The sequence below is a fragment of the Thalia democratica genome, chromosome 4, assembly GCF_965202585.1.
Source record: "Thalia democratica chromosome 4, ktThaDemo2.hap1.1, whole genome shotgun sequence".
In the NCBI taxonomy this organism is placed as follows: Eukaryota; Metazoa; Chordata; class Thaliacea; order Salpida; family Salpidae; genus Thalia; species Thalia democratica.
In genome coordinates this window covers 41,325,041-41,345,543 of record NC_139168.1, presented here as the reverse complement: position 1 = coordinate 41,345,543, position 20,503 = coordinate 41,325,041, and the positions used below count along the sequence as shown (strand labels likewise).

At 24.5% G+C, this 20,503-nt stretch overlaps 1 protein-coding gene across 1 annotated transcript; it reads right to left on the bottom strand.

Annotated features, from left to right (window-relative positions):
- Positions 1 to 7,566: 7,566 nt before the first annotated feature.
- LOC145833792 (N(6)-adenosine-methyltransferase non-catalytic subunit METTL14-like) lies at positions 7,567 to 17,779 on the bottom strand. Its single transcript, XM_082940979.1, has 10 exons — positions 17,650 to 17,779; positions 15,883 to 16,032; positions 14,613 to 14,748; positions 13,566 to 13,701; positions 13,259 to 13,355; positions 11,887 to 12,096; positions 11,145 to 11,223; positions 10,489 to 10,594; positions 9,171 to 9,328; positions 7,567 to 8,202 (listed from the first exon to the last, which is right to left on the bottom strand). Exons 1-10 carry the CDS (start codon positions 17,719 to 17,721, stop codon positions 7,835 to 7,837), a joined length of 1,512 nt encoding a protein of 503 aa, XP_082797105.1. The 5' UTR covers positions 17,722 to 17,779; the 3' UTR covers positions 7,567 to 7,834.
- Positions 17,780 to 20,503: the final 2,724 nt, after the last annotated feature.

Genomic DNA, 20,503 nt, shown 5'->3' with positions numbered 1-20,503 from the left:
AATAAATTTTTAACACCACCATATTTTTGTTTTCATGCATTTGAAGTATCTGCTTTTTTTTTTATTGAACTAACAATTTTAAATAAAAATATAATCAGTTTGATTGTTTTAAGATTTAAGTCATTGATATTTACCAAAGTTTAAGACATTATATCTTTAGTTTTGTAAATAAGCTTAAATAGTCTGAAAAGAGTTTAAAGTTCTGTTTGTATTTCTGTAAAATGTTTTCTTTTTTAAACTTACGAATTTCACCAATTTAATTTTTACTTGTTAGTAGTGACTAGTAAAACTGGAGTACATACGTAAAAATATGATTTAAAACGAAGTTAAGGTATGTAAGCTAAAACTTATTAATTGAATCAATAAAATTTTTTAAGTTTTCTATTTACTTTTAGCTATATTTACTTTTTTTTAACAATATTTTAAAGGCATCTAAAAGTAGTAAAATTTTATTTATACCTTAGTCTCAATAGATATGTTTTTAAAGTAGAGCAATTTCGCAATTCCAAAATATCAAAATAGCAATAAATGTTTAATTTGCAGTGACTTTTAGTTATTACGAACTCAAATAGAAGATGTTATAGTTATCGATTAACATTCATACTTACTTATATATAATGTACTTTTAAGTTTTTTTAATTTAAAATTTTATTTAAAAGGATTAAAAACAAAATCAAATAAGCTTGTATGATGACTGTAAGTAAGTAATATTTTAATAAATAAGCAGTTTTTTGCTTTCTAAGAAACATCTCATCTCTTGTTCAGGCTTTTCATAATTCAAGTTTGTCAATAATTTTAACTAAGATGAATTTTATGGATGCTATCAATCAAATTTAAGTTCAAAAAACAACTTTGTTAAAATTAACTTGTTTTTTTTAATTTTAAAATGAAGAGTAAACTGAACAAGATTGTTTTTATAATTAAATAATGTACCAAGTTTAAGTAATAAAACTTAGTTTTAGGATATTTATAGAAGCATTAAGTATTAAAAACAAGCAATTTTTTTTGTTAAAAATAAATTTGTTAAACAAAAAATTGTAGTTAAATAAATGCTTTTTAAAGGACTACAATAAATTTTTAGTTTTAAAAACATTTTCTCTTGAAAATTTTTTCTAACTATAATTAAAAATAATTATAATTGAAAACAGTTTACTTTTGCTTTATATATACTTAGATGAAAGTATTTTTTTTCTTTCTGTTTTAAATAAACAATGACGTTATCGCTTTATTTTTCTTTATTCTCGAATCGTATAACAAAAAAAAAATTTACTTAAAAGTTTGTATATTAAAAGTTAATAATTTTTATTTTTATAAAATAAACAAAAGCAAAATGTCAATAACAACACTGTATGAAAATTAATTTTAGGAACTTTAATAAATAAACACAAATATATTCATATCATTAGAATGCATGTTAAGAACTTATATTAAAGAAAGTTGTATAAATGATTTCTTTTTCTTATTTACAACAAAACTATATGACAAAAATATTAAATTTAACATACCATACTTTTCCGTTTAGTTTTATAACAAAGTTTCTTAAGAAAAAAAGATAAAAATTATGTTTTTAAAGTATAGTAAAAACATCGATAAAGTCCGCACTTGAACCTTAACAAAAGTGCGTACCTTTAAGTTTTGAGAAGTTAATACCCTTTTATCACATAAATTAGCTACATTTACTTTTTTTAATAAAACCTCGCTCTGTTATAGTTTATTTTAAAGCTGTTAGATTTTTAAAATGATTGTAAAATACTTGTTTAATCATATTAAGATTATTTTCTTTACTTTATTCGTGTTATAAAACGTCTTTAAATATTTGTTTTCAAAATGACCTTTTAATCAAACACATTTTAAAGATTTATCAAACCTTACGCGGGTGTGTACCATAAAAGTTTTTATACTGCAATTTTAAATTAACTACATCATGAGTTCAGTAAAGTATTTAATCGTATAACTAATATTCTGAGAAAATTTTGATACAATTATCTTTAAAATTTTTAGAAATAATTTTGTTTTACAAAGATTCTTAGTTGTTGTCTAGTTTTGTTCTTATTCCTGCTTATATGGCTTTTATATATTTTCAAAAAAATCATTTTATTAAAAAGCTTCGTTGTTTTATAAAGTTCATGGCTTACATTAATAAGTTTAATACTCAAAAGAAGTGAAATTTATTACTAAATGCATTTTGTAATTGAAAACTATTTATACTTGTATACACTTTAAGAACTTGAAAAATTATATTTTTCATTTAACTTTTCGGCAAACTAATAGCTTAAGATATAATCAAACAGTTTTTAGAACTATTTTGTTAGTTTAAAATGTAACAAAAGCTTAAAAAATATATTATCTAATTAAGTTGAAAACTATGCGTTTAAAGTAAAATAACTGTTTACTTAGAAAAGAAGTTGTTGTTATAAACATTAAAGTAACCGCAATTTTAACCTTCATAAGCACTTCGCATATTTTAAAAGATAATAAGTTAAGAGTTTTGAAAATTTATTAAAGTAAACTTATTGATATTACTTCAAAACACGTAAAGGATAAGCAGATAAAGCATATTATCGATAAAATTTGTACAAGTCTTAAAAAGGTGTGAAGACATAGTACTGAAGTAAGTGTACTTATTAGGTGGTTTCGATTTGTTAAAACTAAAATACTCTATTAAAGATATTTAATAAATACTAAAGTTTCTAAAACTTTGGAAAAAATAGAAGAGTAATTAAAACTAAAGTTTTATATAAAATTTTCAAACTTCATTCTTAAAAACTTGATAGGTTTTTAAAACAAAACCTCAAGCAATACTTAAAAAACCCACCGCAGATTTTTTTTAATAATTTTTATACCTGGTAAATTGTTTCATAATATCTCAAATTTACTCGATTCATACTGAACCTTAGATATTTGTAGATTAATAAATTACTACTGTAGTTTTAAAACTTATGTTTTCATAACTTGTATTGTTTATCGAATGACGATAAAACGCTTAAAAAGTTTGGTCCGAGGACCTGGTGTGCAAAAAAACTTTTCGGTTTTCTTGTATTTATTATTGTTATTATATAATTTATTGTGCAATATTGGGCTCAAGCATAAAAACCTGAGCCACTTAAACAGGAAACACAATAAAAAAAAAACATATTCAACAAAAAATAATCATAAACAAAATATTAAACAAAGTTAAAATTATAAAAAACTCATTAAGAACATTGCTTAACTCATTGATTGATATAAAAGGCTTAGTACGTACAAACTCATTTGTACGAAATAAATATAAGTAAATTTAATAGTCTGTTAGGGGGAGGCGAAGGGAAACAAAACTAGTTAATATTTCAAATATAAAAATAAAGAAGTCACTTGTTAACTTAAATGGGATAAATATTATACAAAAGTTATTTATTTACTATTATCTATTGTTTTTGTGGAAATACTGAATTTTACTGATATTTATATTATTCAAATGAAATATTTTTAGTTTTAAGCGAAAATGTTCCACCCTCTCACAGATACCACATCCTGTGGCAACTTGGTCTAAACATTCTTTTCTTTGTGTAAAAATGAACCTTGCCACTGACTGTTGTTAAAATTTTGTTTTATATTATTTCCTCTTAACTGATATTTGTTATGGGAAAAAGTGAAAAATTGACTGAAAAAATCCTATATTTACCATTAATAATTTTATACAGCGTAAATAAATCAAATCCCCTTCTTCTTCAGATTTTTCAATCAAAGTTTAACCAATCTATCACTATATGATATATGTTACAACGACTACATATAAAAGGGGTTAAATTACTTTGCACAGACTCAATTTTTCTAATGTCTTTTTTTAAATGGGTGACCAAATTTGGGTAATGTATTTAAGCTTATTATTTAAGGTAACGTATATTTCAAATAATTTTGTCATAGTAGCTGAATTAGTTTTAAAACATTTTGATATTTGATAGGATGAAACTTGTGCAACATTATATAGATAATTTATGAGTTAATTCCATTTTTAATTTTCAGAGTGATATATTCCTAAATCCTTAAAAACTTAAACTAATGGTATCTTAGGGTTATTGATTAATAGGTAAATCGGGTCAAAGAGTTTGCTTTACTTAATTTTAAAAATTTAACATTCGTTTGGATTTAAGTCGAGTTTTTTTAATTTTAACCATTTGTAAGTAATATCTGGGGTAGATTGTAAAGAGACACTTGATTCACTAAAAATTTTTGTATTGCCTACAAATAAACTCATATCACTTTTAAGTTTTAATATCAATGTTTGAATTTTGTTCGTTAATGTAAATTAAAAACAAGGGGACCAATTACATCACCTTGTGGTACTCAAACGTATATCGATAAAGGGTCTGACAGCGTATTATTAATGATCACTCTTTGCGATTTCCAAATTGAAAAATTATTGAATCACTCTACTAAGGATTCATGTGGTGCATACTGACTCAGTATTTTTAATAATCGTTTGTGTGATACTGAATCGAAAAATTTTTAATATAAGTGTAAACTACTTTTATATATTCGTTTTTGAGATAAGCACCTATCCATGAATGTAAGCATGTTAATAGTTGAATGTTTGACGACCAGTTAGAGACAAAAGCAAATTGTTTATCAGATAGTAACTTATAACCATAGAAATGATTTAAAATTTACTTAGATATATTATGTTCAAAAACTAGAGAAAAGCCACTAGTTAGGATATTGGCCTATAGTTTAACGCGTTGTGTTTGTTACATTTCTTATGGAGTATGAATGAAAAAAGACGTTTTCAACTGTTTTGGTACTTCAGCTTACTCCATAGAGCAATTGAAAATCATTGAAAGTGAAAAAATTATTCATGGAAATGCATACTTAATAAAATAGGGCGGGATATTTTCCGGAATTCTAATAATTTTATCTTTTAGGTGGTTGATTGAGTTTTCAATGTCTTCATAAGTTATAAAAAATCTTTGCATTTTACTACAAAAGTTTAATAAAGTAAACAATTTTCTTTTTAAAATCGATTAAAGGTAAAGCATACAAAAAAAGTTTTCCGGTGTCATTCATTTTAGGCTAATAAAATAATGATGATGTCTGACGATTATTGCTTATATATGTTTTGAAATAGATCTTTTGTATGTGTAGAGAAATTCTTTCTACTTGTATACAACAAATTTTAAAAGAAAATTATGAAGAAAATCTAACTAGTATATTTCGAAGTATCAAAGATGAAATTTTAATTTCCTAAGAAAACTAAAATTATAATTGTGCGATTTTTAGTAAAATCATACTTGTAATTTGTTGAGACTAAACTAGTAATCCTTGCCAAAGTAAAATACATTTATGACCTTATGTCTTTAAAAACTTAGATTATTCTTAAATTTATATCAGTAATATACCAAAAAAAAAAGCAAAATAAAGCATAGGGAAACGTAAACAATTTTGACAAAGATATAAAACATACATGAGGTTTTACATACACTAGAAAAATCTTTAAATTTCACTCATTATAATTCGTTCATTAGCTGTAAATCAAAAAGAAATTAAGTCAAAAAAAAGTCTTTTATATTAACGAAGTTTAATGATTTTGTGCACCATAGTTAACTAATAATTAATTTAAATTAAGCTAATTCAACTTTAAATTAAATTTAGAAAAACCACTTTTAAACAACAATTTTGTTTAGCAGTTTTAAAAAACAAAGTTATATTGATAAGGAATAAAAAAAATTATCATCTTAAAACGTTTTAAATAAAAAAGCGAAATTTTGAAATCGAAAGTTATAAACATGGACTTTTAAACTAAAAAAATCAATTCAAAAATAAAAAACTCACAGTTTAATTTATAAAAAGTAGAGTACACTTAAAGCAGTAAAATGAATCTGAAAAAATATTTTCATGTACAATGTGTTCATACAAAACAGCATCTTTTAACTGCTTCTGATATTTAAAATTTTGAACTTGATAAAAATCATAAGCAATCAAGTTTAAGACAAGTTACTTACAAAAATACATTTAAGGAATATTTACGGAGCTCATGAGAAACAACTTAGAGTAAAACTTTAAAAATAATTCAGCACAAAAAAGTTGGCTACAATATTTTCATTTTTAAAACTCTTTTATTATAGGCCAATAAACTTTCTACTTAGCCGACTGCCTTATTTTAAGTTTGTTTAGCCGAGCCGTTGCTTGAATCACTAAACCTATTATAAAACCTAATAGTATTTTTAGTTATGATGAAAAGTAAGCAACATCTAAGTTTAACATTTATTTGAGTTCTCAAAAGCCGCCCTATAAACTTTACAACCTACTATAAAATTACAATATAAATATTCAAAGTAGTTAGAGTATTAAAAACACTATTCTTTAAGTTAAGTATCAAGTTTTAAATATACTAAGATTTAGGGATAATTATTTTAAAATTATAGCGCTCATAAAAAAGATGTACTTTGAAAAACTATTTCTTTAGTTTTATATTAAACATCTAATTTTGAACACAACTGATGTTAGGATTTTGCCCTTAAAATACATTAACTTAATAAAATTGTGTATAAACACAACACTTTCCAATATTTATAACAACTCCATCGTGAAGATTTTTTAACAAACTTTTTGGTTTTGTATATATTTTTCTAATCGTGTGTTCCAATTAAAACAATTTTATCTTAAACTCAAAATTTAAACCGAATTATATTATGCAACATTAATGAATTGAACACTCTTAAACGTGGTCTACAACTATTAAGCTAAAAAAACAATCTTAAAATGTTTTTTTTTTTTTTCAACTGACACTTGCGTAAATCTTGAAATACTTATATTTAAACTAATAATAAACTACTTATTTCTTAACAAACCCCATATTAATCTTATCATCGAGTTGACTATCTCATTTAGTTATTGTAAAACAATTAGTACAGAGGGATATAAATTAACAACTTACAAACCGTTGGGTAAATTGAAAATTAATATATAATTGTTTTGTGACAAAAATGCAGCTAAATAATTGTAGCACAAAATAAAAAGTAGTTATTAATTAATTCAATGCTAAACTTAACCAACTTGGTATTTTAAAAAAGTCATTGAAATGATATTAAACTAAAAATATACTATAACAATAATTTACATTGCATTATTGATTTGATGCATAGGTACTTAATTGCAATAGTTTCGTTTCATTATAAAAAATCATAGTGATGAATCCTAATTGGTAATAAACTATCAATATTATAGCTAACTAATTAGCATTAATGTGAACTTAAGCAAAGTTTTTAGCAATATAAAATTTAAAATGGTGTTAACGAAAATTAAACATCTTTATTACAAAAAAAAACAACCGCAAAATAAAAACAAAAACAAAGCTAACTATTTATTAAAGAAACTACAAATGATCATATAAAAGAATAATTGCTTTTAACTTTAACCAAAAAAAAAGTAATTAAATAAATTTGTATTTTTACTAAATTACGACTAAGTCCAATAAATTAAAATTACAAGTTTTATCAATGATTTAAAGCTAACTTACTAAGAAATGTATCGATCTGATACACAAAATATGCAAGTTTTAAGTAAGAAGACGAAAATCGAGAAAAAGCATTATCTAGTAGTTTCTATAATTTAGAATTTTTATTTAAAACAAAATAATAACATATATTTAAGTTAGCCGGTTTTTAAATCTACCTTAGTTAATATTTTCACTAATAAAAATATAATTATTACAAAAAAAAAGTGTACAATTTATTAGAAAATTTAAACTCGGAACAATTCAAAACTAATTTGCTGTAAGTCTTGCAACAAAAAAAAGCTGTAGAACTTGAACCATGATAAGTACTTATTTTGCATTTATTCAAAATTTATTTAACTTCGATCAATTCAGTTTGTTCTTTCTCGCCATATCAACTTTTGCATGCTTTCCTTCCCTACCTCTGCTGCTTCTCGATTCACTCGAGCTCCTCGAGTCCAAACTCGCTCCCCTTTTTCCCATGCTCCTGTGGTAACTGCTCCCGCTAGGTGGCAACACTTCCTTAGAGTTAGGTTGGTGCCTCTTGTGAGTGAAAATTTTCGCCAGGTCGAAATTTGGACTTGCAGTTTTATTGATGTCGTTGTTGCCGTTGAAAGTCTGAGCATTGCGGTTTCCGTGATGAAACCTCATTGGTTGGTTTGAAACTGCCTGTTTTTTCTCACCCCTAGGTGGCGGTGTCTTTGGTCGGAGCCGTTCAATTTCCTCTGAACTTCCTGAAAAGTGTTATATTTGTTTTCAACATTGTATCTATTTCATCAAAATAATAACTGTACAAAATAGCGACAATACATCGATATAATAGTATTTTTTTGTTATGAACTGAAGATTATAATAACTAATAATAATTTTAAAACTTAAAAATATAAGAAACTTTTTTAGGTGTTTTATGAATTTCGAGGTAGTTAAAATATGGTAGAATATTTAACTGAGTTTTATGAAAAGGCTATTATAGTAGTTTACATTCAACTACTTATTTGTTTTGAAAAATTTAAGTTTTTATCTAAACTGCTATATGTTGTCTATTATTTATTACATATAGTACATATACTTCTAATAATATGGTTGTATATGATAATGAAGGTATTGCAAATTTAAATATTACAAGGTTCAAAATCGAAATTTTGCAATTATAGTCTGACACACGCCTAATAAGCCTGAAATTTCAAATATTAAGTTTATTGGTTTGTCTTTAACTAGGTGCTGTAACAAATCTAAAAATGCTTATTCAAATTAAATAATTTGATAATATTATCTAAGTTAAAATAAAAAAATATAAAGTAAATTTAATGTAATTCATAGTTAAATATCTATAAACTGCTTTAAAACCATAACTTTATAGTTTCAAATACATATTTAACAAATTAATGGTCAATATTTCTACCTCTAGTGCTAAAAATAATTGAAAATATTTATTATTTCAAAATTTGAATAATTCCTAGATTTTGAGTAGTTTTACTGATAAAACTTGGATACTTGGCAAAATCTACTGATTTAGCTTGATTTTAATGACGCTTAAAAGCCCTGAGATTTAAAAAAAGAACTATTTTAAACTATTGAGAATAAATTAATAAATTACCCATACAATAAACCAAAACTATATTTTTGGTTGTTTGGAATTCAAAAACTGATACTTACCAGAAAAAAAAAATTTTTATAAAACATCAAACAACAAATTAAAAACCTGTGGTGGTGTTATCAATGATACCGGGGGGTTTTCCCTCAACGTTTCCAGGCAACACGACAATGGGTTGAAAGTAGGAGGCGTAACTCTCCTTGTTAAGGTTGCTGCACGTCACTTGCGGTCCTACAGTAAGCCAACCAGGTCTGATGGACACGTCCCTGTTGAACGTTCAATAATTAACACGCCACTTTTTACAACTTTTTCTCAGTCAATTCAATCTCGCTTTGAGTACTTTTATTTTTTCATTAGTCTTCGGAATGATCACGCTTATTAATCAAATAACTTCCTAGTTAAAGAGTTATGTGCTCTTTATATTGTTTTATTGCTGTTTGAAACTTAAGATTGATATTCATTGATTGTTTATCTAACCAAATAAAAGTCGGACAAAAAGGCTTTTTTATAATAAAGTTAAAACAAGCTCATCGTGTTGTATTTGACTAAAGTAATAGTTAGCTTAATGTATGAAGGTAACTCTGCAATTGAAATAACATGTAACTTACTGTACAATAAATTTTATTACTACTACGTCATAATAATCATAAAATTTTCAAATTCCAAATTTCTGTTTAAGATCGTAAATAAACTTTAGCTTACTCATGAGTATATGAGGTTATACATCTCATACACGAAACGGTCGTATAAACCTATTTTATTTTATATAATCAAATAAATATTGAGCTCTAATTCAATTTGTAGAGCACTATCGACCAGAACTTTTTGTAAAACCTTTTAATATATATATGTATATATATGGGTAGCTGTCTAAATTGCACGAGCGTACAAAATTGCACGAGGGGACAAAAATGCACGAGTGCACAAAGATACTTTGCATAAGGGGATAAAATTGCACGAAGACACTTTTGACGGGTTAATTTTTTTTTTTATTTTTTAGCTTTTTTTTAATCTTTTTTTTTTTTTTTTACTATTACTTCTACCCCTAACCCTCGGTCGGTAGTTTTTTTTTTAATAATTCTTTTTTTATTATTATAATTTTTTTTAGTTATTTATTTTATTTTCTTACTATCATTGTTACCCCTAACCCTTACCCTCAGTCAGTTAATTTTTTTTTGTTTTTTTTTATTACATTTTTTTAATAACTTTTTTCTGTTTATTTTTATTTTTTTTCTGTATTTTTTTACTCTCGTGCGAAAATGTAACTCGTACAAAGTTGACCCTTGGTGCAAAATCGTCTTCGTGCAATTTTGTTCCCTCGTGTTATTATGTGCCCTCGTGCAAATTTGGCTTTGTGCAATTAGACCCGTTCCCACATATATATTTACAAAAGAGCAAACAAAATAAAAGAAGATAAATTACTAACTTTCCAAACAAATGAAGTCTTCTCCTACCCAAGCAAAAATGTTCAATTATGTGGAATATTTCCTCTGGCTTTTCATCATTAGGTTTTTCTTCCTCTATTATCAGATCTATAATTGAAAATAACTATTTATTTACAGTTTTTAAAGTAACACATCTCATAACCACCTTTTTATATGTGTAGCTCGTAGAATAACTAACAAAGATAAAATTATTATTTAGAAATTAGTCCTAAATCAGTTTTATAACAGCTATATTAAAAAATTCTCAGTTGTGGACAAGAGTAGTAGCGAATAGTGATGAAATATTATATTGACTCTCACAAAATACTTGATTATTCAATATTTATTCAAGCAGTCCATATTAGCTGTTTTATGAGCGACAACTGAAAGGGTTTGTTTTAACTAAAATCTTTTAATACTTTTGACATACAATTTTTTTTTAATTATGTAAAACTAAAATAACAAATGAAAAAGAAGACTAAAAAATCGAAAACAAAACCTTATTCTCTAAAAAAGGGACTTTACTTAAAAGTAGTTTGAACTAATCAAGTTTCAAACTAAAAATTTAGTTTTACAGCCTAGTTCATAATTGTATCACTACTAATTAATTTTTTGTTTTGCTCTTTTAAAACATAGCTTGAATAAGTAAATGACGAACCAATATCAATGTTAGCATGAATAAAATCACCATCAGTTGATCTTCTAACTGTTCCTCTTATTCCCATCAAACAATGCTCCTGTAAATGTTTAACAACATATGATTATTTTTGTAAACGTTTTATCAATTATTAAGTTTTATGAGAAACTCTTTTAGTTATAGCAATTCTATATCTTAAATATTTGGTTTAAAGTAATCTAAAAGCTCAACTCATTCTTAAAATAAAAATATTTTTTGTTTATTTAAAAAACAGAATAGATGCCTGTTTGGTTTCGCAATACAGAAGGGAAGTAAAACTTTATACTTAAAACTTTTGTTAAAATAATACTAATTGAATTTATTTAGATGGAAAAATTAGTAAGATTAATTTCAACTGCTTTGTATATAAGACTTAAAAATAAAAAGCAATTATATTTACAAAATATTTTTTTTTAATATATCAAGTATTTCTGAAATGGAAGTGATTAAAAGAAGAGTTAAAAAAAATTGTCTAATTTTTTTGTGGTAATCTAAAAAAGTATTTACCAGCATAAATTTTAGTTTATAACACACAACTAAACTAGATACTAGAAAAACTGTATAAAATTATAAATATTGAAGAAAACTTTTTGATCATTCATCGACAAAAATGCTAAAGTATTGAAATTGATTTAAACTTTACATGATTTAGAATAAGAAAACATAAGCTAAAAAGAAAAGTAAAAAAAAAAACGTGTATTTAAACAAATAACAGTTTACAAACTTTAGTTCTTGAAAAGAGCGAGTCTTCAAACAGTTTCTCAGTAATTTTGCTTTTTATTTTGTTAGTTTTAATCCAGCAAATATCTTCACACCTTCTGTAGTTCCAACGCTTCAGGCATCTCCTACCCCTGTCAACCCCATCAGAAGATCCACACCAAAGAAACACGAACGATCTTTGACCCGCCACAGCGTCTATGTTGAGTTTTTCTAACTGTTGTAATTTCATTGTTATAAAAAATAAAAATAAAAAATTTTTTGCAAACGATAATCTCTGTTTTTTTAATCCCATTCATTTAATAACCTTACTTAAAATTTTATTTTTAGTATTAAATGTATTTAATATAAGTAAAATAAAAGAAGCTTTTCATAAGGACATAAACTTTTTTTTAAATATATACTTTAAAAACATACTTTTCAAGCAATGAACCATACATTTTAATTGGTAAAATCAGGGTTGCTGAACTTTCCATGATTGGAGTAATCGTAAATCTAGCAGTTGTAATTGATATGCACTCTTACAGTTAGGATTTAGTCTTAACAAGTTTAGCACGAAATAAAAGTGTTACAACTGCTAGATTTAAGAATACATTACTTATAACAGCTTTGCTATAAACAGGGTAGCCACTCATTTTTTCAAAACTTTTTCCAGGTTTTCTAAATTTCTTCCAGGTTTTCAAAAGTACACATTTTTGGGTCTATTTTTAGTTTAAAGTTAAGTTTAAGGTAAGAAACTGTGTTAAATATTATAAAAACATTGAAAAGATACTGTAAAGCTATTTTAAATATTTTGATGATGACTAAATTTTTTTATTTATATGATAGATTTTTTGAGTCAAATCCAAATTTTACTACTGAACATGTGAAAATTGTTAAAATTCCAGGTTTTTCAAAGATTCCAGGTAAAGTGGCAACCCTGTATAAAAATTTATAATTGTATGGCAATACGCTCATTGTCTTAAAGGCAACTATAGACGCAACAAATTTTATTGGTTTTTTTGTAAACAAAAAAAAAATATACGAATTGAATATAATTTGTTTTAAATATAACTTTTTTGCTTATCTAGCTGTAAATAACCAATACTTAAATAAATTAAACAAAATTATAATATTACTAACTGAAAAGTGTAAAACTTAAATTTTATATATTTTGCAAATTATATATATTTTTAAAACTTAAATAATAAAATTCTAAAGTTGTATGTTGGACAAAACTATAAACAGTAATGAGAAAATTTTATACAAAACTGTTTTGTGAGCTACATTTGTTAAAAACAATTTGTAAGTAAGCTAAGCTTTAAGCTATACCCAAACTTAAAAGTTATATAGCTTAAATAAATTAAGCACTATTAGAGATTGTTTGTAAAATAACAAACCTCATCCCAGGAATATTCTTGCTCAGTAATTGGAAGTCCTTGTGTTTTTTTATATTCCTCTAATGGTGGCTCAATTAAAATTACGTCAAATCGCATTCTGAAAAATTTAACAAAAAATTACTTAACTAAACTAAAATTTAGAAATAGAAAAGATATAACTGTAAACAAATGATTAGTAGAAATAATGTTAATTCTGTAAATTCATATTGATAGATAATCTATAACTTTTGTATAAAAATATTTTTTAAACTAAACAAAAACAAAAAAGTGCTTTTGATTTTTAGGCAGCAAAGAATTTGAAATTAACCCAAGTTCACTTAAGTCGAATTTCCTTAGGTTTGCATGAAGATAAGTTGGTGGGGTGTTTGTTGCTCTTATTACCTCATCTTTCATACTAACCACGTTCTTTAGTTTTGGATATTCTCCAAATCTTTCCTCTAATCCTGAAAAGTCATATAAATTTTGAAAATTATTTTTGATTGTTTTTTAAGAACCTTAATAAAGCATGAAGACTAAAAAAAAATTGAAAATAACTTATTTAAAGGTAATAAGATGGTGGAAAATTGGGTAACTGGGGCAATGCAAATACATGTATCAAAAAACTATCTTGTTTATATGTAAAAAAATGATACATAGTAGTATCTGTTGGCCTTTCTGATATATAGTTTGAGCTTGTATGAAGGCAACTTCTAACTAAAATTTAAGTAAAAAAAGTTCTTTTTCCTCCAAACAAAATTAATAATTTACATCTTCTAAGCATATACGAGCTTTAACAACAACAAAAAATTATTAAGTAACAAGCAAAACTTGTGTCTTTGTTAAATTAAAAATAAGCCAATTTTTAACAAAAAAGTCGATAGTAAAAACATTTTAGAAAGCTCTTACAGTTATTACTTATATTTCAAAAACTTTTTCTCTAATTTTCAATCAATTAACTTTGTTATTAAGTCTAAAAATATAAAGTTATGTAATATTTGGGTATTTAAACTTTTTTTTAAGGTTAACATAAACAAGTTTTATACTAAAAGCCATTTCTTACTTCCAACTTAGAGCAATCTGGGCCAACTGTGGCCTTGTAGAAAGTACACAAAAATATTTTATTAGTTGTAAAAACAGTGTTTACTTCATTTTTCATTAGACCAAATATCGTTTAAGAAAGAGACAAATTAAGTAAGACATATTGTATAACTTTTTAGTAACAGCTGTCGTTGTTTTTTATGCTTGTAGTATTAAATTTGTAAAATAAAAATCAAAATAAACCATGTATAAAGTAAGTAAAAAACTTAGAAATAAATACTGTTAGAATGTGTTGAAGTATTTTATAGTATATCTATGGAGAATTAATAAAACTAACCAACATCACGAATAAAATTTTGAGGTCGTTCACCCGTGTCAACATAGTTCTGACAGTAATCATTGTGCGGATTAAGACTCTGTGTTCCTTTTAGAAATGTTGAAGAATCTTTGTACACTTTTAGAGGTGATTCCTTCTGAATTTGATTAGAAGTAAAATTTTCTCATGTTTTATAAATAGTAAAAGAAAAAAGCACACGTTTATTTCAAAAACATTTTATATATTTTTATTGCCAGTATAAACATTATTAAACTAATTTATACTGTGTGGTATCAGGAATTTCTAAATTTTAAAATAAAATTATGAATTCTAGACAATATAATGTTATTTTGTGGAACATTTTATAATTATTGACAAAATGTAGTATATACGTACGTAAATATTTTTTAAACAACAATAATTGAGTTACATATTACCAATGACAACAAAAATTTCAATCATTAAAAAAATAAATAAAATAGTATAATATGTATTTTGGGAAATTTAAATGCTTTTAGTTTGAAATAATTTGTATTTTTGAAACCTATAAAAGTTCATAACTCAGATCACTATATTCTAAAAATTACTTTTTTTTCAAATCAAAATCGTTAAGTCAAAAAAGCTCCCCGAGTTACATGACACTAGCTATAATTGGCCCAAGTTAATGAGAAAATTGTAGTTATTTTATTAAGTTAAAGCTGAACTGAAAAAAAAACTACTGTTAATTAAGTTTAGTTATACAATAATTAAAAAAATACCTTAACTCTAAGAAAATGACTTATATAAACACAAAAAAAAAGTTTAAGTGTAAAAAATACCCAGAGATTTATGAAAAAATTAAGCAAGCCTGAGTTAGAAAAAAAGTAAAACAAACCTGAGGTAGCCTGTTTAAAAAAAAACCAAACTATCCTGAGTTCTACTGAGTGTGTGGCAACACTGCAAAACTTTAGTCCTATTATTTCTGAAAGCTATAAACAAAATAAGCTTAGTAAGATCATTCTATGACCCTTAGGTTAGTCGGTATTGTCTTAATAAAACAGGAATTAAGGTTAGTAACTTGTTCATTAAACAAATTTAAAACTTGTTTAGATAAGATATATTAATAACTTGTTGGAACTGAGATTTTTGTTAAATAATTTAAACTTTGATTTTTTTAAATAATATTTTCTATAATGATCTCTTAATAATCAAAAAGTTACCCTTTTGAAAATAAAAATCATTCATAATAAAGTAATTTAAAAGTTATTTAAATGTTCTTTATAGTTTTATGCATTGAATTAAAATAACTTACTTTACTTTTACTAGGATACTTGTTAACTGTTTTAACTTTTTGCTTTTCTAATTGTTTTGATTTATCTTTAAAGTTTGTATCTTTTGTTGCAGTGTGTCCAATACTTTTTCCTAAAGCTTCTACTAGAGCGTTTGAATTTTTTACACCCAACTGTAAAATTATAAAATCATTGTATTTATTTAAGTGATGTAGTTTTATTAATTAGATTTTTTCAAATAAATTTAAATTCAGTTTTTCATTATCTAAACTGAAATAAAATCTAAGAACTTTAAATAATCAATATATTCTAGGATACTATTAGAGTTTTAAAAAAAGAAAAAAAAATATTTGTTAGAAGGCTTAGATTTTTCTTAAGACAATTTCTTTTGTGTAATTTTAATTTCAATATTTTGTTAATTGAGTCTTAAATTCTAATTGTAATTTCACATAAACTAATACAAAAACTTATCCAATTAAAAAAACATTTGATATTTCTAAAATAAATTAAAATAGTCCTGAGTCAGCATATATATTTAAAGATTCAAAAACACTGAAATTAGCTGGATTGGCCAGGGGTGCACAACTATACAAATTTGGACATTCCAAATTTTTGAAAAAATTTTTGAAAGGACCAGAACTCAAAAAATAGTGTATATGTGAAAAAAAAACAAAAAAGCATGTAGGTCTAATTAATACTTACATTTTTTGCAAAACTTAAAATAGCTTATAAGGTATGGCTAAAATAAATTTGAAAATATAGTAATTTTTCGAACTTTTTAAAATACAGTTATAATATTTTTTATTCATTTTTATATTCTTATCAATTAGACATACATACACTGTTTTTATTCTTTCAAATATACTAGTTTTTGAGTTTTGACTCTTTAGACTTTATTTAAGAATTTTTATTATTGGAATTTGAATTGTCATGTAACCATTGACCTTATTAAAAAATTATGTGACTGATCTGAGAGTGTAGTAATAGTGTTACCATAAAAACTTACAAACTAAAACACTCAGACCTATTTATAAATCATATTTAGTAAATATAGATTATGGAATTTTAAACATGTAATAAAAACTTTGTTAAAAAAAAATCTTACTAATGTTAATTTTATAAAAAAAACAATTATATCCAAATAATTTATGACAATGAAAACTGTTATTATAAAATTATAATCTAAAACTATATAGGTCCGGATTTACCCTTCAGAATAGTAATTAGTGAAAAGTACTAAACTTAAAAAAATTATTAGATTTTAAGTTCCAAACTTTTAATAATAAATTTAAAAGATTATATATTCTAAATTTTATATTTATGACAGAAAAGTTTATATCTTTTTTTAAACAAGGTTTCAAAAAAAATTTATTTAGTTATTTGAAATAAAGGGTTAACGTTTACTCTGCTTGTGGTTTTCTCAAGATAATCTTAAGTTATTAGTTCACCATATAATGATATAAAATTTAATGATAAATAAATTACAATTTTAAATTACTAAATAAATAACTTTAGCTTTATTAATTTGCTAGCTTAAATATGTTTACCACATTGTTAAAATAAAAAACAATTAAACTATATCATATTATTAACACTTTAACAAGTACATTGAAAAAAAAATCTTACTAAATTTACAACTTTTTAACATAATCTATAATAAAATTCACTAAAAATAAACAGTATTTTATTAACTTTGCTTAAAGATTACTTATACATAAAAAAAATAAAACCATAAATTACTATAACAAAGATTACCTAATAAATATATTGTTAATTTAGTACTTTTATACCTGCTGTGCCAATAGTTTTCTTCTTATAGCTTGCTTTTCTTTTATTTTCTTTAAACGTTCATTTAGAGGCATTTTAATAATTTGAGAAGAAAACAACTATTATCTGTTTGAAGTACAAAACTTAATAGCTAAAAAATGTTAATTAGATTAATTATAATACTTTTTGACTTTAATAATTAGTTTATGTTGCCTGCCAAATCAGTATACATAAATTAGCTTTAGACTGTTCACTAATATCGAAAAATAGAGGAAATATATTACATTGTAATTTTCTTGATTACAAGTTATGTTATTTAATGCTTAATATTTTTTTTATTAATTAATTATTATTTAACTATAACCTTTTTAGTTTTTTACAATTATTTCATATTTGTTAAGCTTATAAATAAAAAAAATCTAATTTTTCTTAAAACTTATTAAAATATTTTTATTTACGATTAATTTTGGTATTTACTTTTCATAAAAGGGTAAAATATGAAAAATGTTAAGAACTGGTGGTATAGAATAAGAGAAGCTTTTATCTGTTGCAAGTCTAGCGACCCACATGAATTCATGTAATAAAACTCATGCATAAAAGTAAGCTTTTCTAGCAACATAGTTGTAGTTTTTAAATGAACATTTTACAATTTGTATACTATTCAACTTCATATTAATTTATTAAAAACCATGTCTTAGTATATAAAATCTAAATATTTGGTTATCACAGGAAGAATTCAAAATGAAAATTAATATATTTAAAAACATAATATATTACCAAATTTACAGATACTCAGTTTCAACCCAAAACGGTTTTCAAACTAGGATTCTTATTCAAATATAATACATATGTAAATAACATTTCTATGCTTGATTTTTGTACTGTCTCTGTCTCAACTTTGCTAACCACTTGCCTAAATTCTAAAAGTACCATATACTGAAACTTTTTTAATCTTTGAAGTTAAAACGTCATGCTCGATAGATTTTGTGTTTTTTTTCTCTTAAAATATAGCAACTGTGCTCTCAACTCAACCTCAAGTGTAAAACAGGATTTAGTTTATATTTTTTATTTAATTATTATTGTTTTCATATTGAATAAATTTATACTAATGAAATTTTTTAAACCTAAAAACAAGGTTTCCCAAGCTCATTTTCATAAACACTCCTATTTCAGAATCCCTCCCTTATTTATCACAGACCCCAGAATTTGTCGTGAACTGAACCTGAAAAGACCTTATTTTTTTGCTATTTAATACAAATCTCAGAATGTATAGTTTAAGTTTACAATTTGTTGTAAAATGTACCTTAGCAGCACCTCCCTGTGGCCCCTTTACTAGTCACGGCCCCCTTTGCAGCCTATTGCCCCCTTATTTGCTAATATGGACTGTTTTAGGAAAGTCTATTTTAAAGCTTAAGAAAAAGAAAATGATCATAAATAAGAAACAAACTTACACAAGTATTATTTGTGTTAGAAAAGATTAATAAGTTATTTTTTATTATAAAATATTAAGCTTTAGTATGAGTAAGTAAGCAATTAGAAATAGTTTCTAAAAAAAGTACGGTCCTATTTAAAATTTTTTCTCTAAAGTTTTTTGTATATAAGTTAGTTTTAAACAATTACAGTTTTTATAAATATACTTAGTTGTGTAGTTAAAACAGGTTTAAGACGGGAATAAATTTTAGTTGAAGATTCACACATTAAAAAAAAAAACATTTATACAACTAAGGCATAAAAAACAACCAAATGAAGACACGTATTAAACAGTTGTTTATAAACCAAACTGAAACATTTTTAATTGTTTTATTATTTAAGTTTTTAATATTTACAACATCACAAAACTAGTTAAGAAGAAAAATATTTTGATGTAAGCTTAATGCACTATATTGTTTTTAGCACGTATTTAAGTAATTAATTTTGACAAAAATCTTCAAATAATTAAAAAATACTTGTTATAAACTAAAAACAAAACAATAAAACTTTTTAACTCAACATTTTTGTATTATTTAGTTAAGGTACTTTAAACAACTTACTCTTTTACTACGGTAAGTAACATTAAAAAAAAGGTTATAGCTTCAGTATAAAAGTTTTTTCATCAAGTTTAAAATAAAAAGCTCTATACATTTTTAAAAATTAGTAAAAAGTTGTTTACTTAAGTTCACAGTATAAAATTTTTCGCAACTATTTCTTCCTGCTGATCTCTAAAACGAACGAAACCGATTGAAGGTTGTTGCGGAAACTATTGTTGGTTGTTGTGAGATGTAGTCTAAAGCTTATTAAAAAAATAAAATGTATAACGATTAACATGTTCTATTAAAAGTTTTAAATGTCTTAAAAAGAAAACCTTTAAATCAAAAGGAAAAACAGAGTCATATAAGATTTCTTTCTAAATATAAATCTTTGTTTTACGTAAAAGTTAAGTTTGAAACATGTTTATCAAACTATACATAATTTTTAATAAAGATAAATAATTGTAGATTTTGTATCGGTTAGTGTATTTAACATATTTATATGTATAATGAATGGGGTTTGCTTGAAAATGAACGCGCCAATTTGTGATCTACTGTAAACAAAAGACAGAAAGAAAGAAAAAAAAAACAATACTTTGAGAAACCGAAGCAGACAAAGAAATGAACTTTATGTATTTTTTTAAGTTTGTTCGTTTGATTTTATTTATTTGTATTTATTTTTGGCTGTTATTTGTTTGTTTTAGTTTTTACACCACTGTGTTTATGATTTATTATCATTAGTGATCTACCGAATCCAAGATTCGGAAGAATCTGGCTTTTTTGGACTCGGATTCGGATTCGGCCGAAACCTAATTACAAAAAAAGACTCGGATTCGGATTCAGCCGAAACTAAATTAATATTAAGACTCGG

Excerpts from the sequence above, each read along its gene's own strand:
- LOC145833792 (XM_082940979.1), bottom strand. The coding sequence starts at position 17,721 with ATGCCTCTAAATGAACGTTTAAAGAAAATAAAAGAAAAGCAAGCTATA. Across the intron at positions 14,749-15,882 it reads AGTATCCTAGTAAAAGTAAA|AAGGAATCACCTCTAAAAGT; the intron begins GTAAGTTATTTT and ends AATCAAATTCAG. Across the intron at positions 13,356-13,565 it reads TTCGACTTAAGTGAACTTGG|AATGCGATTTGACGTAATTT; the intron begins GTTAATTTCAAA and ends TAAATTTTTCAG.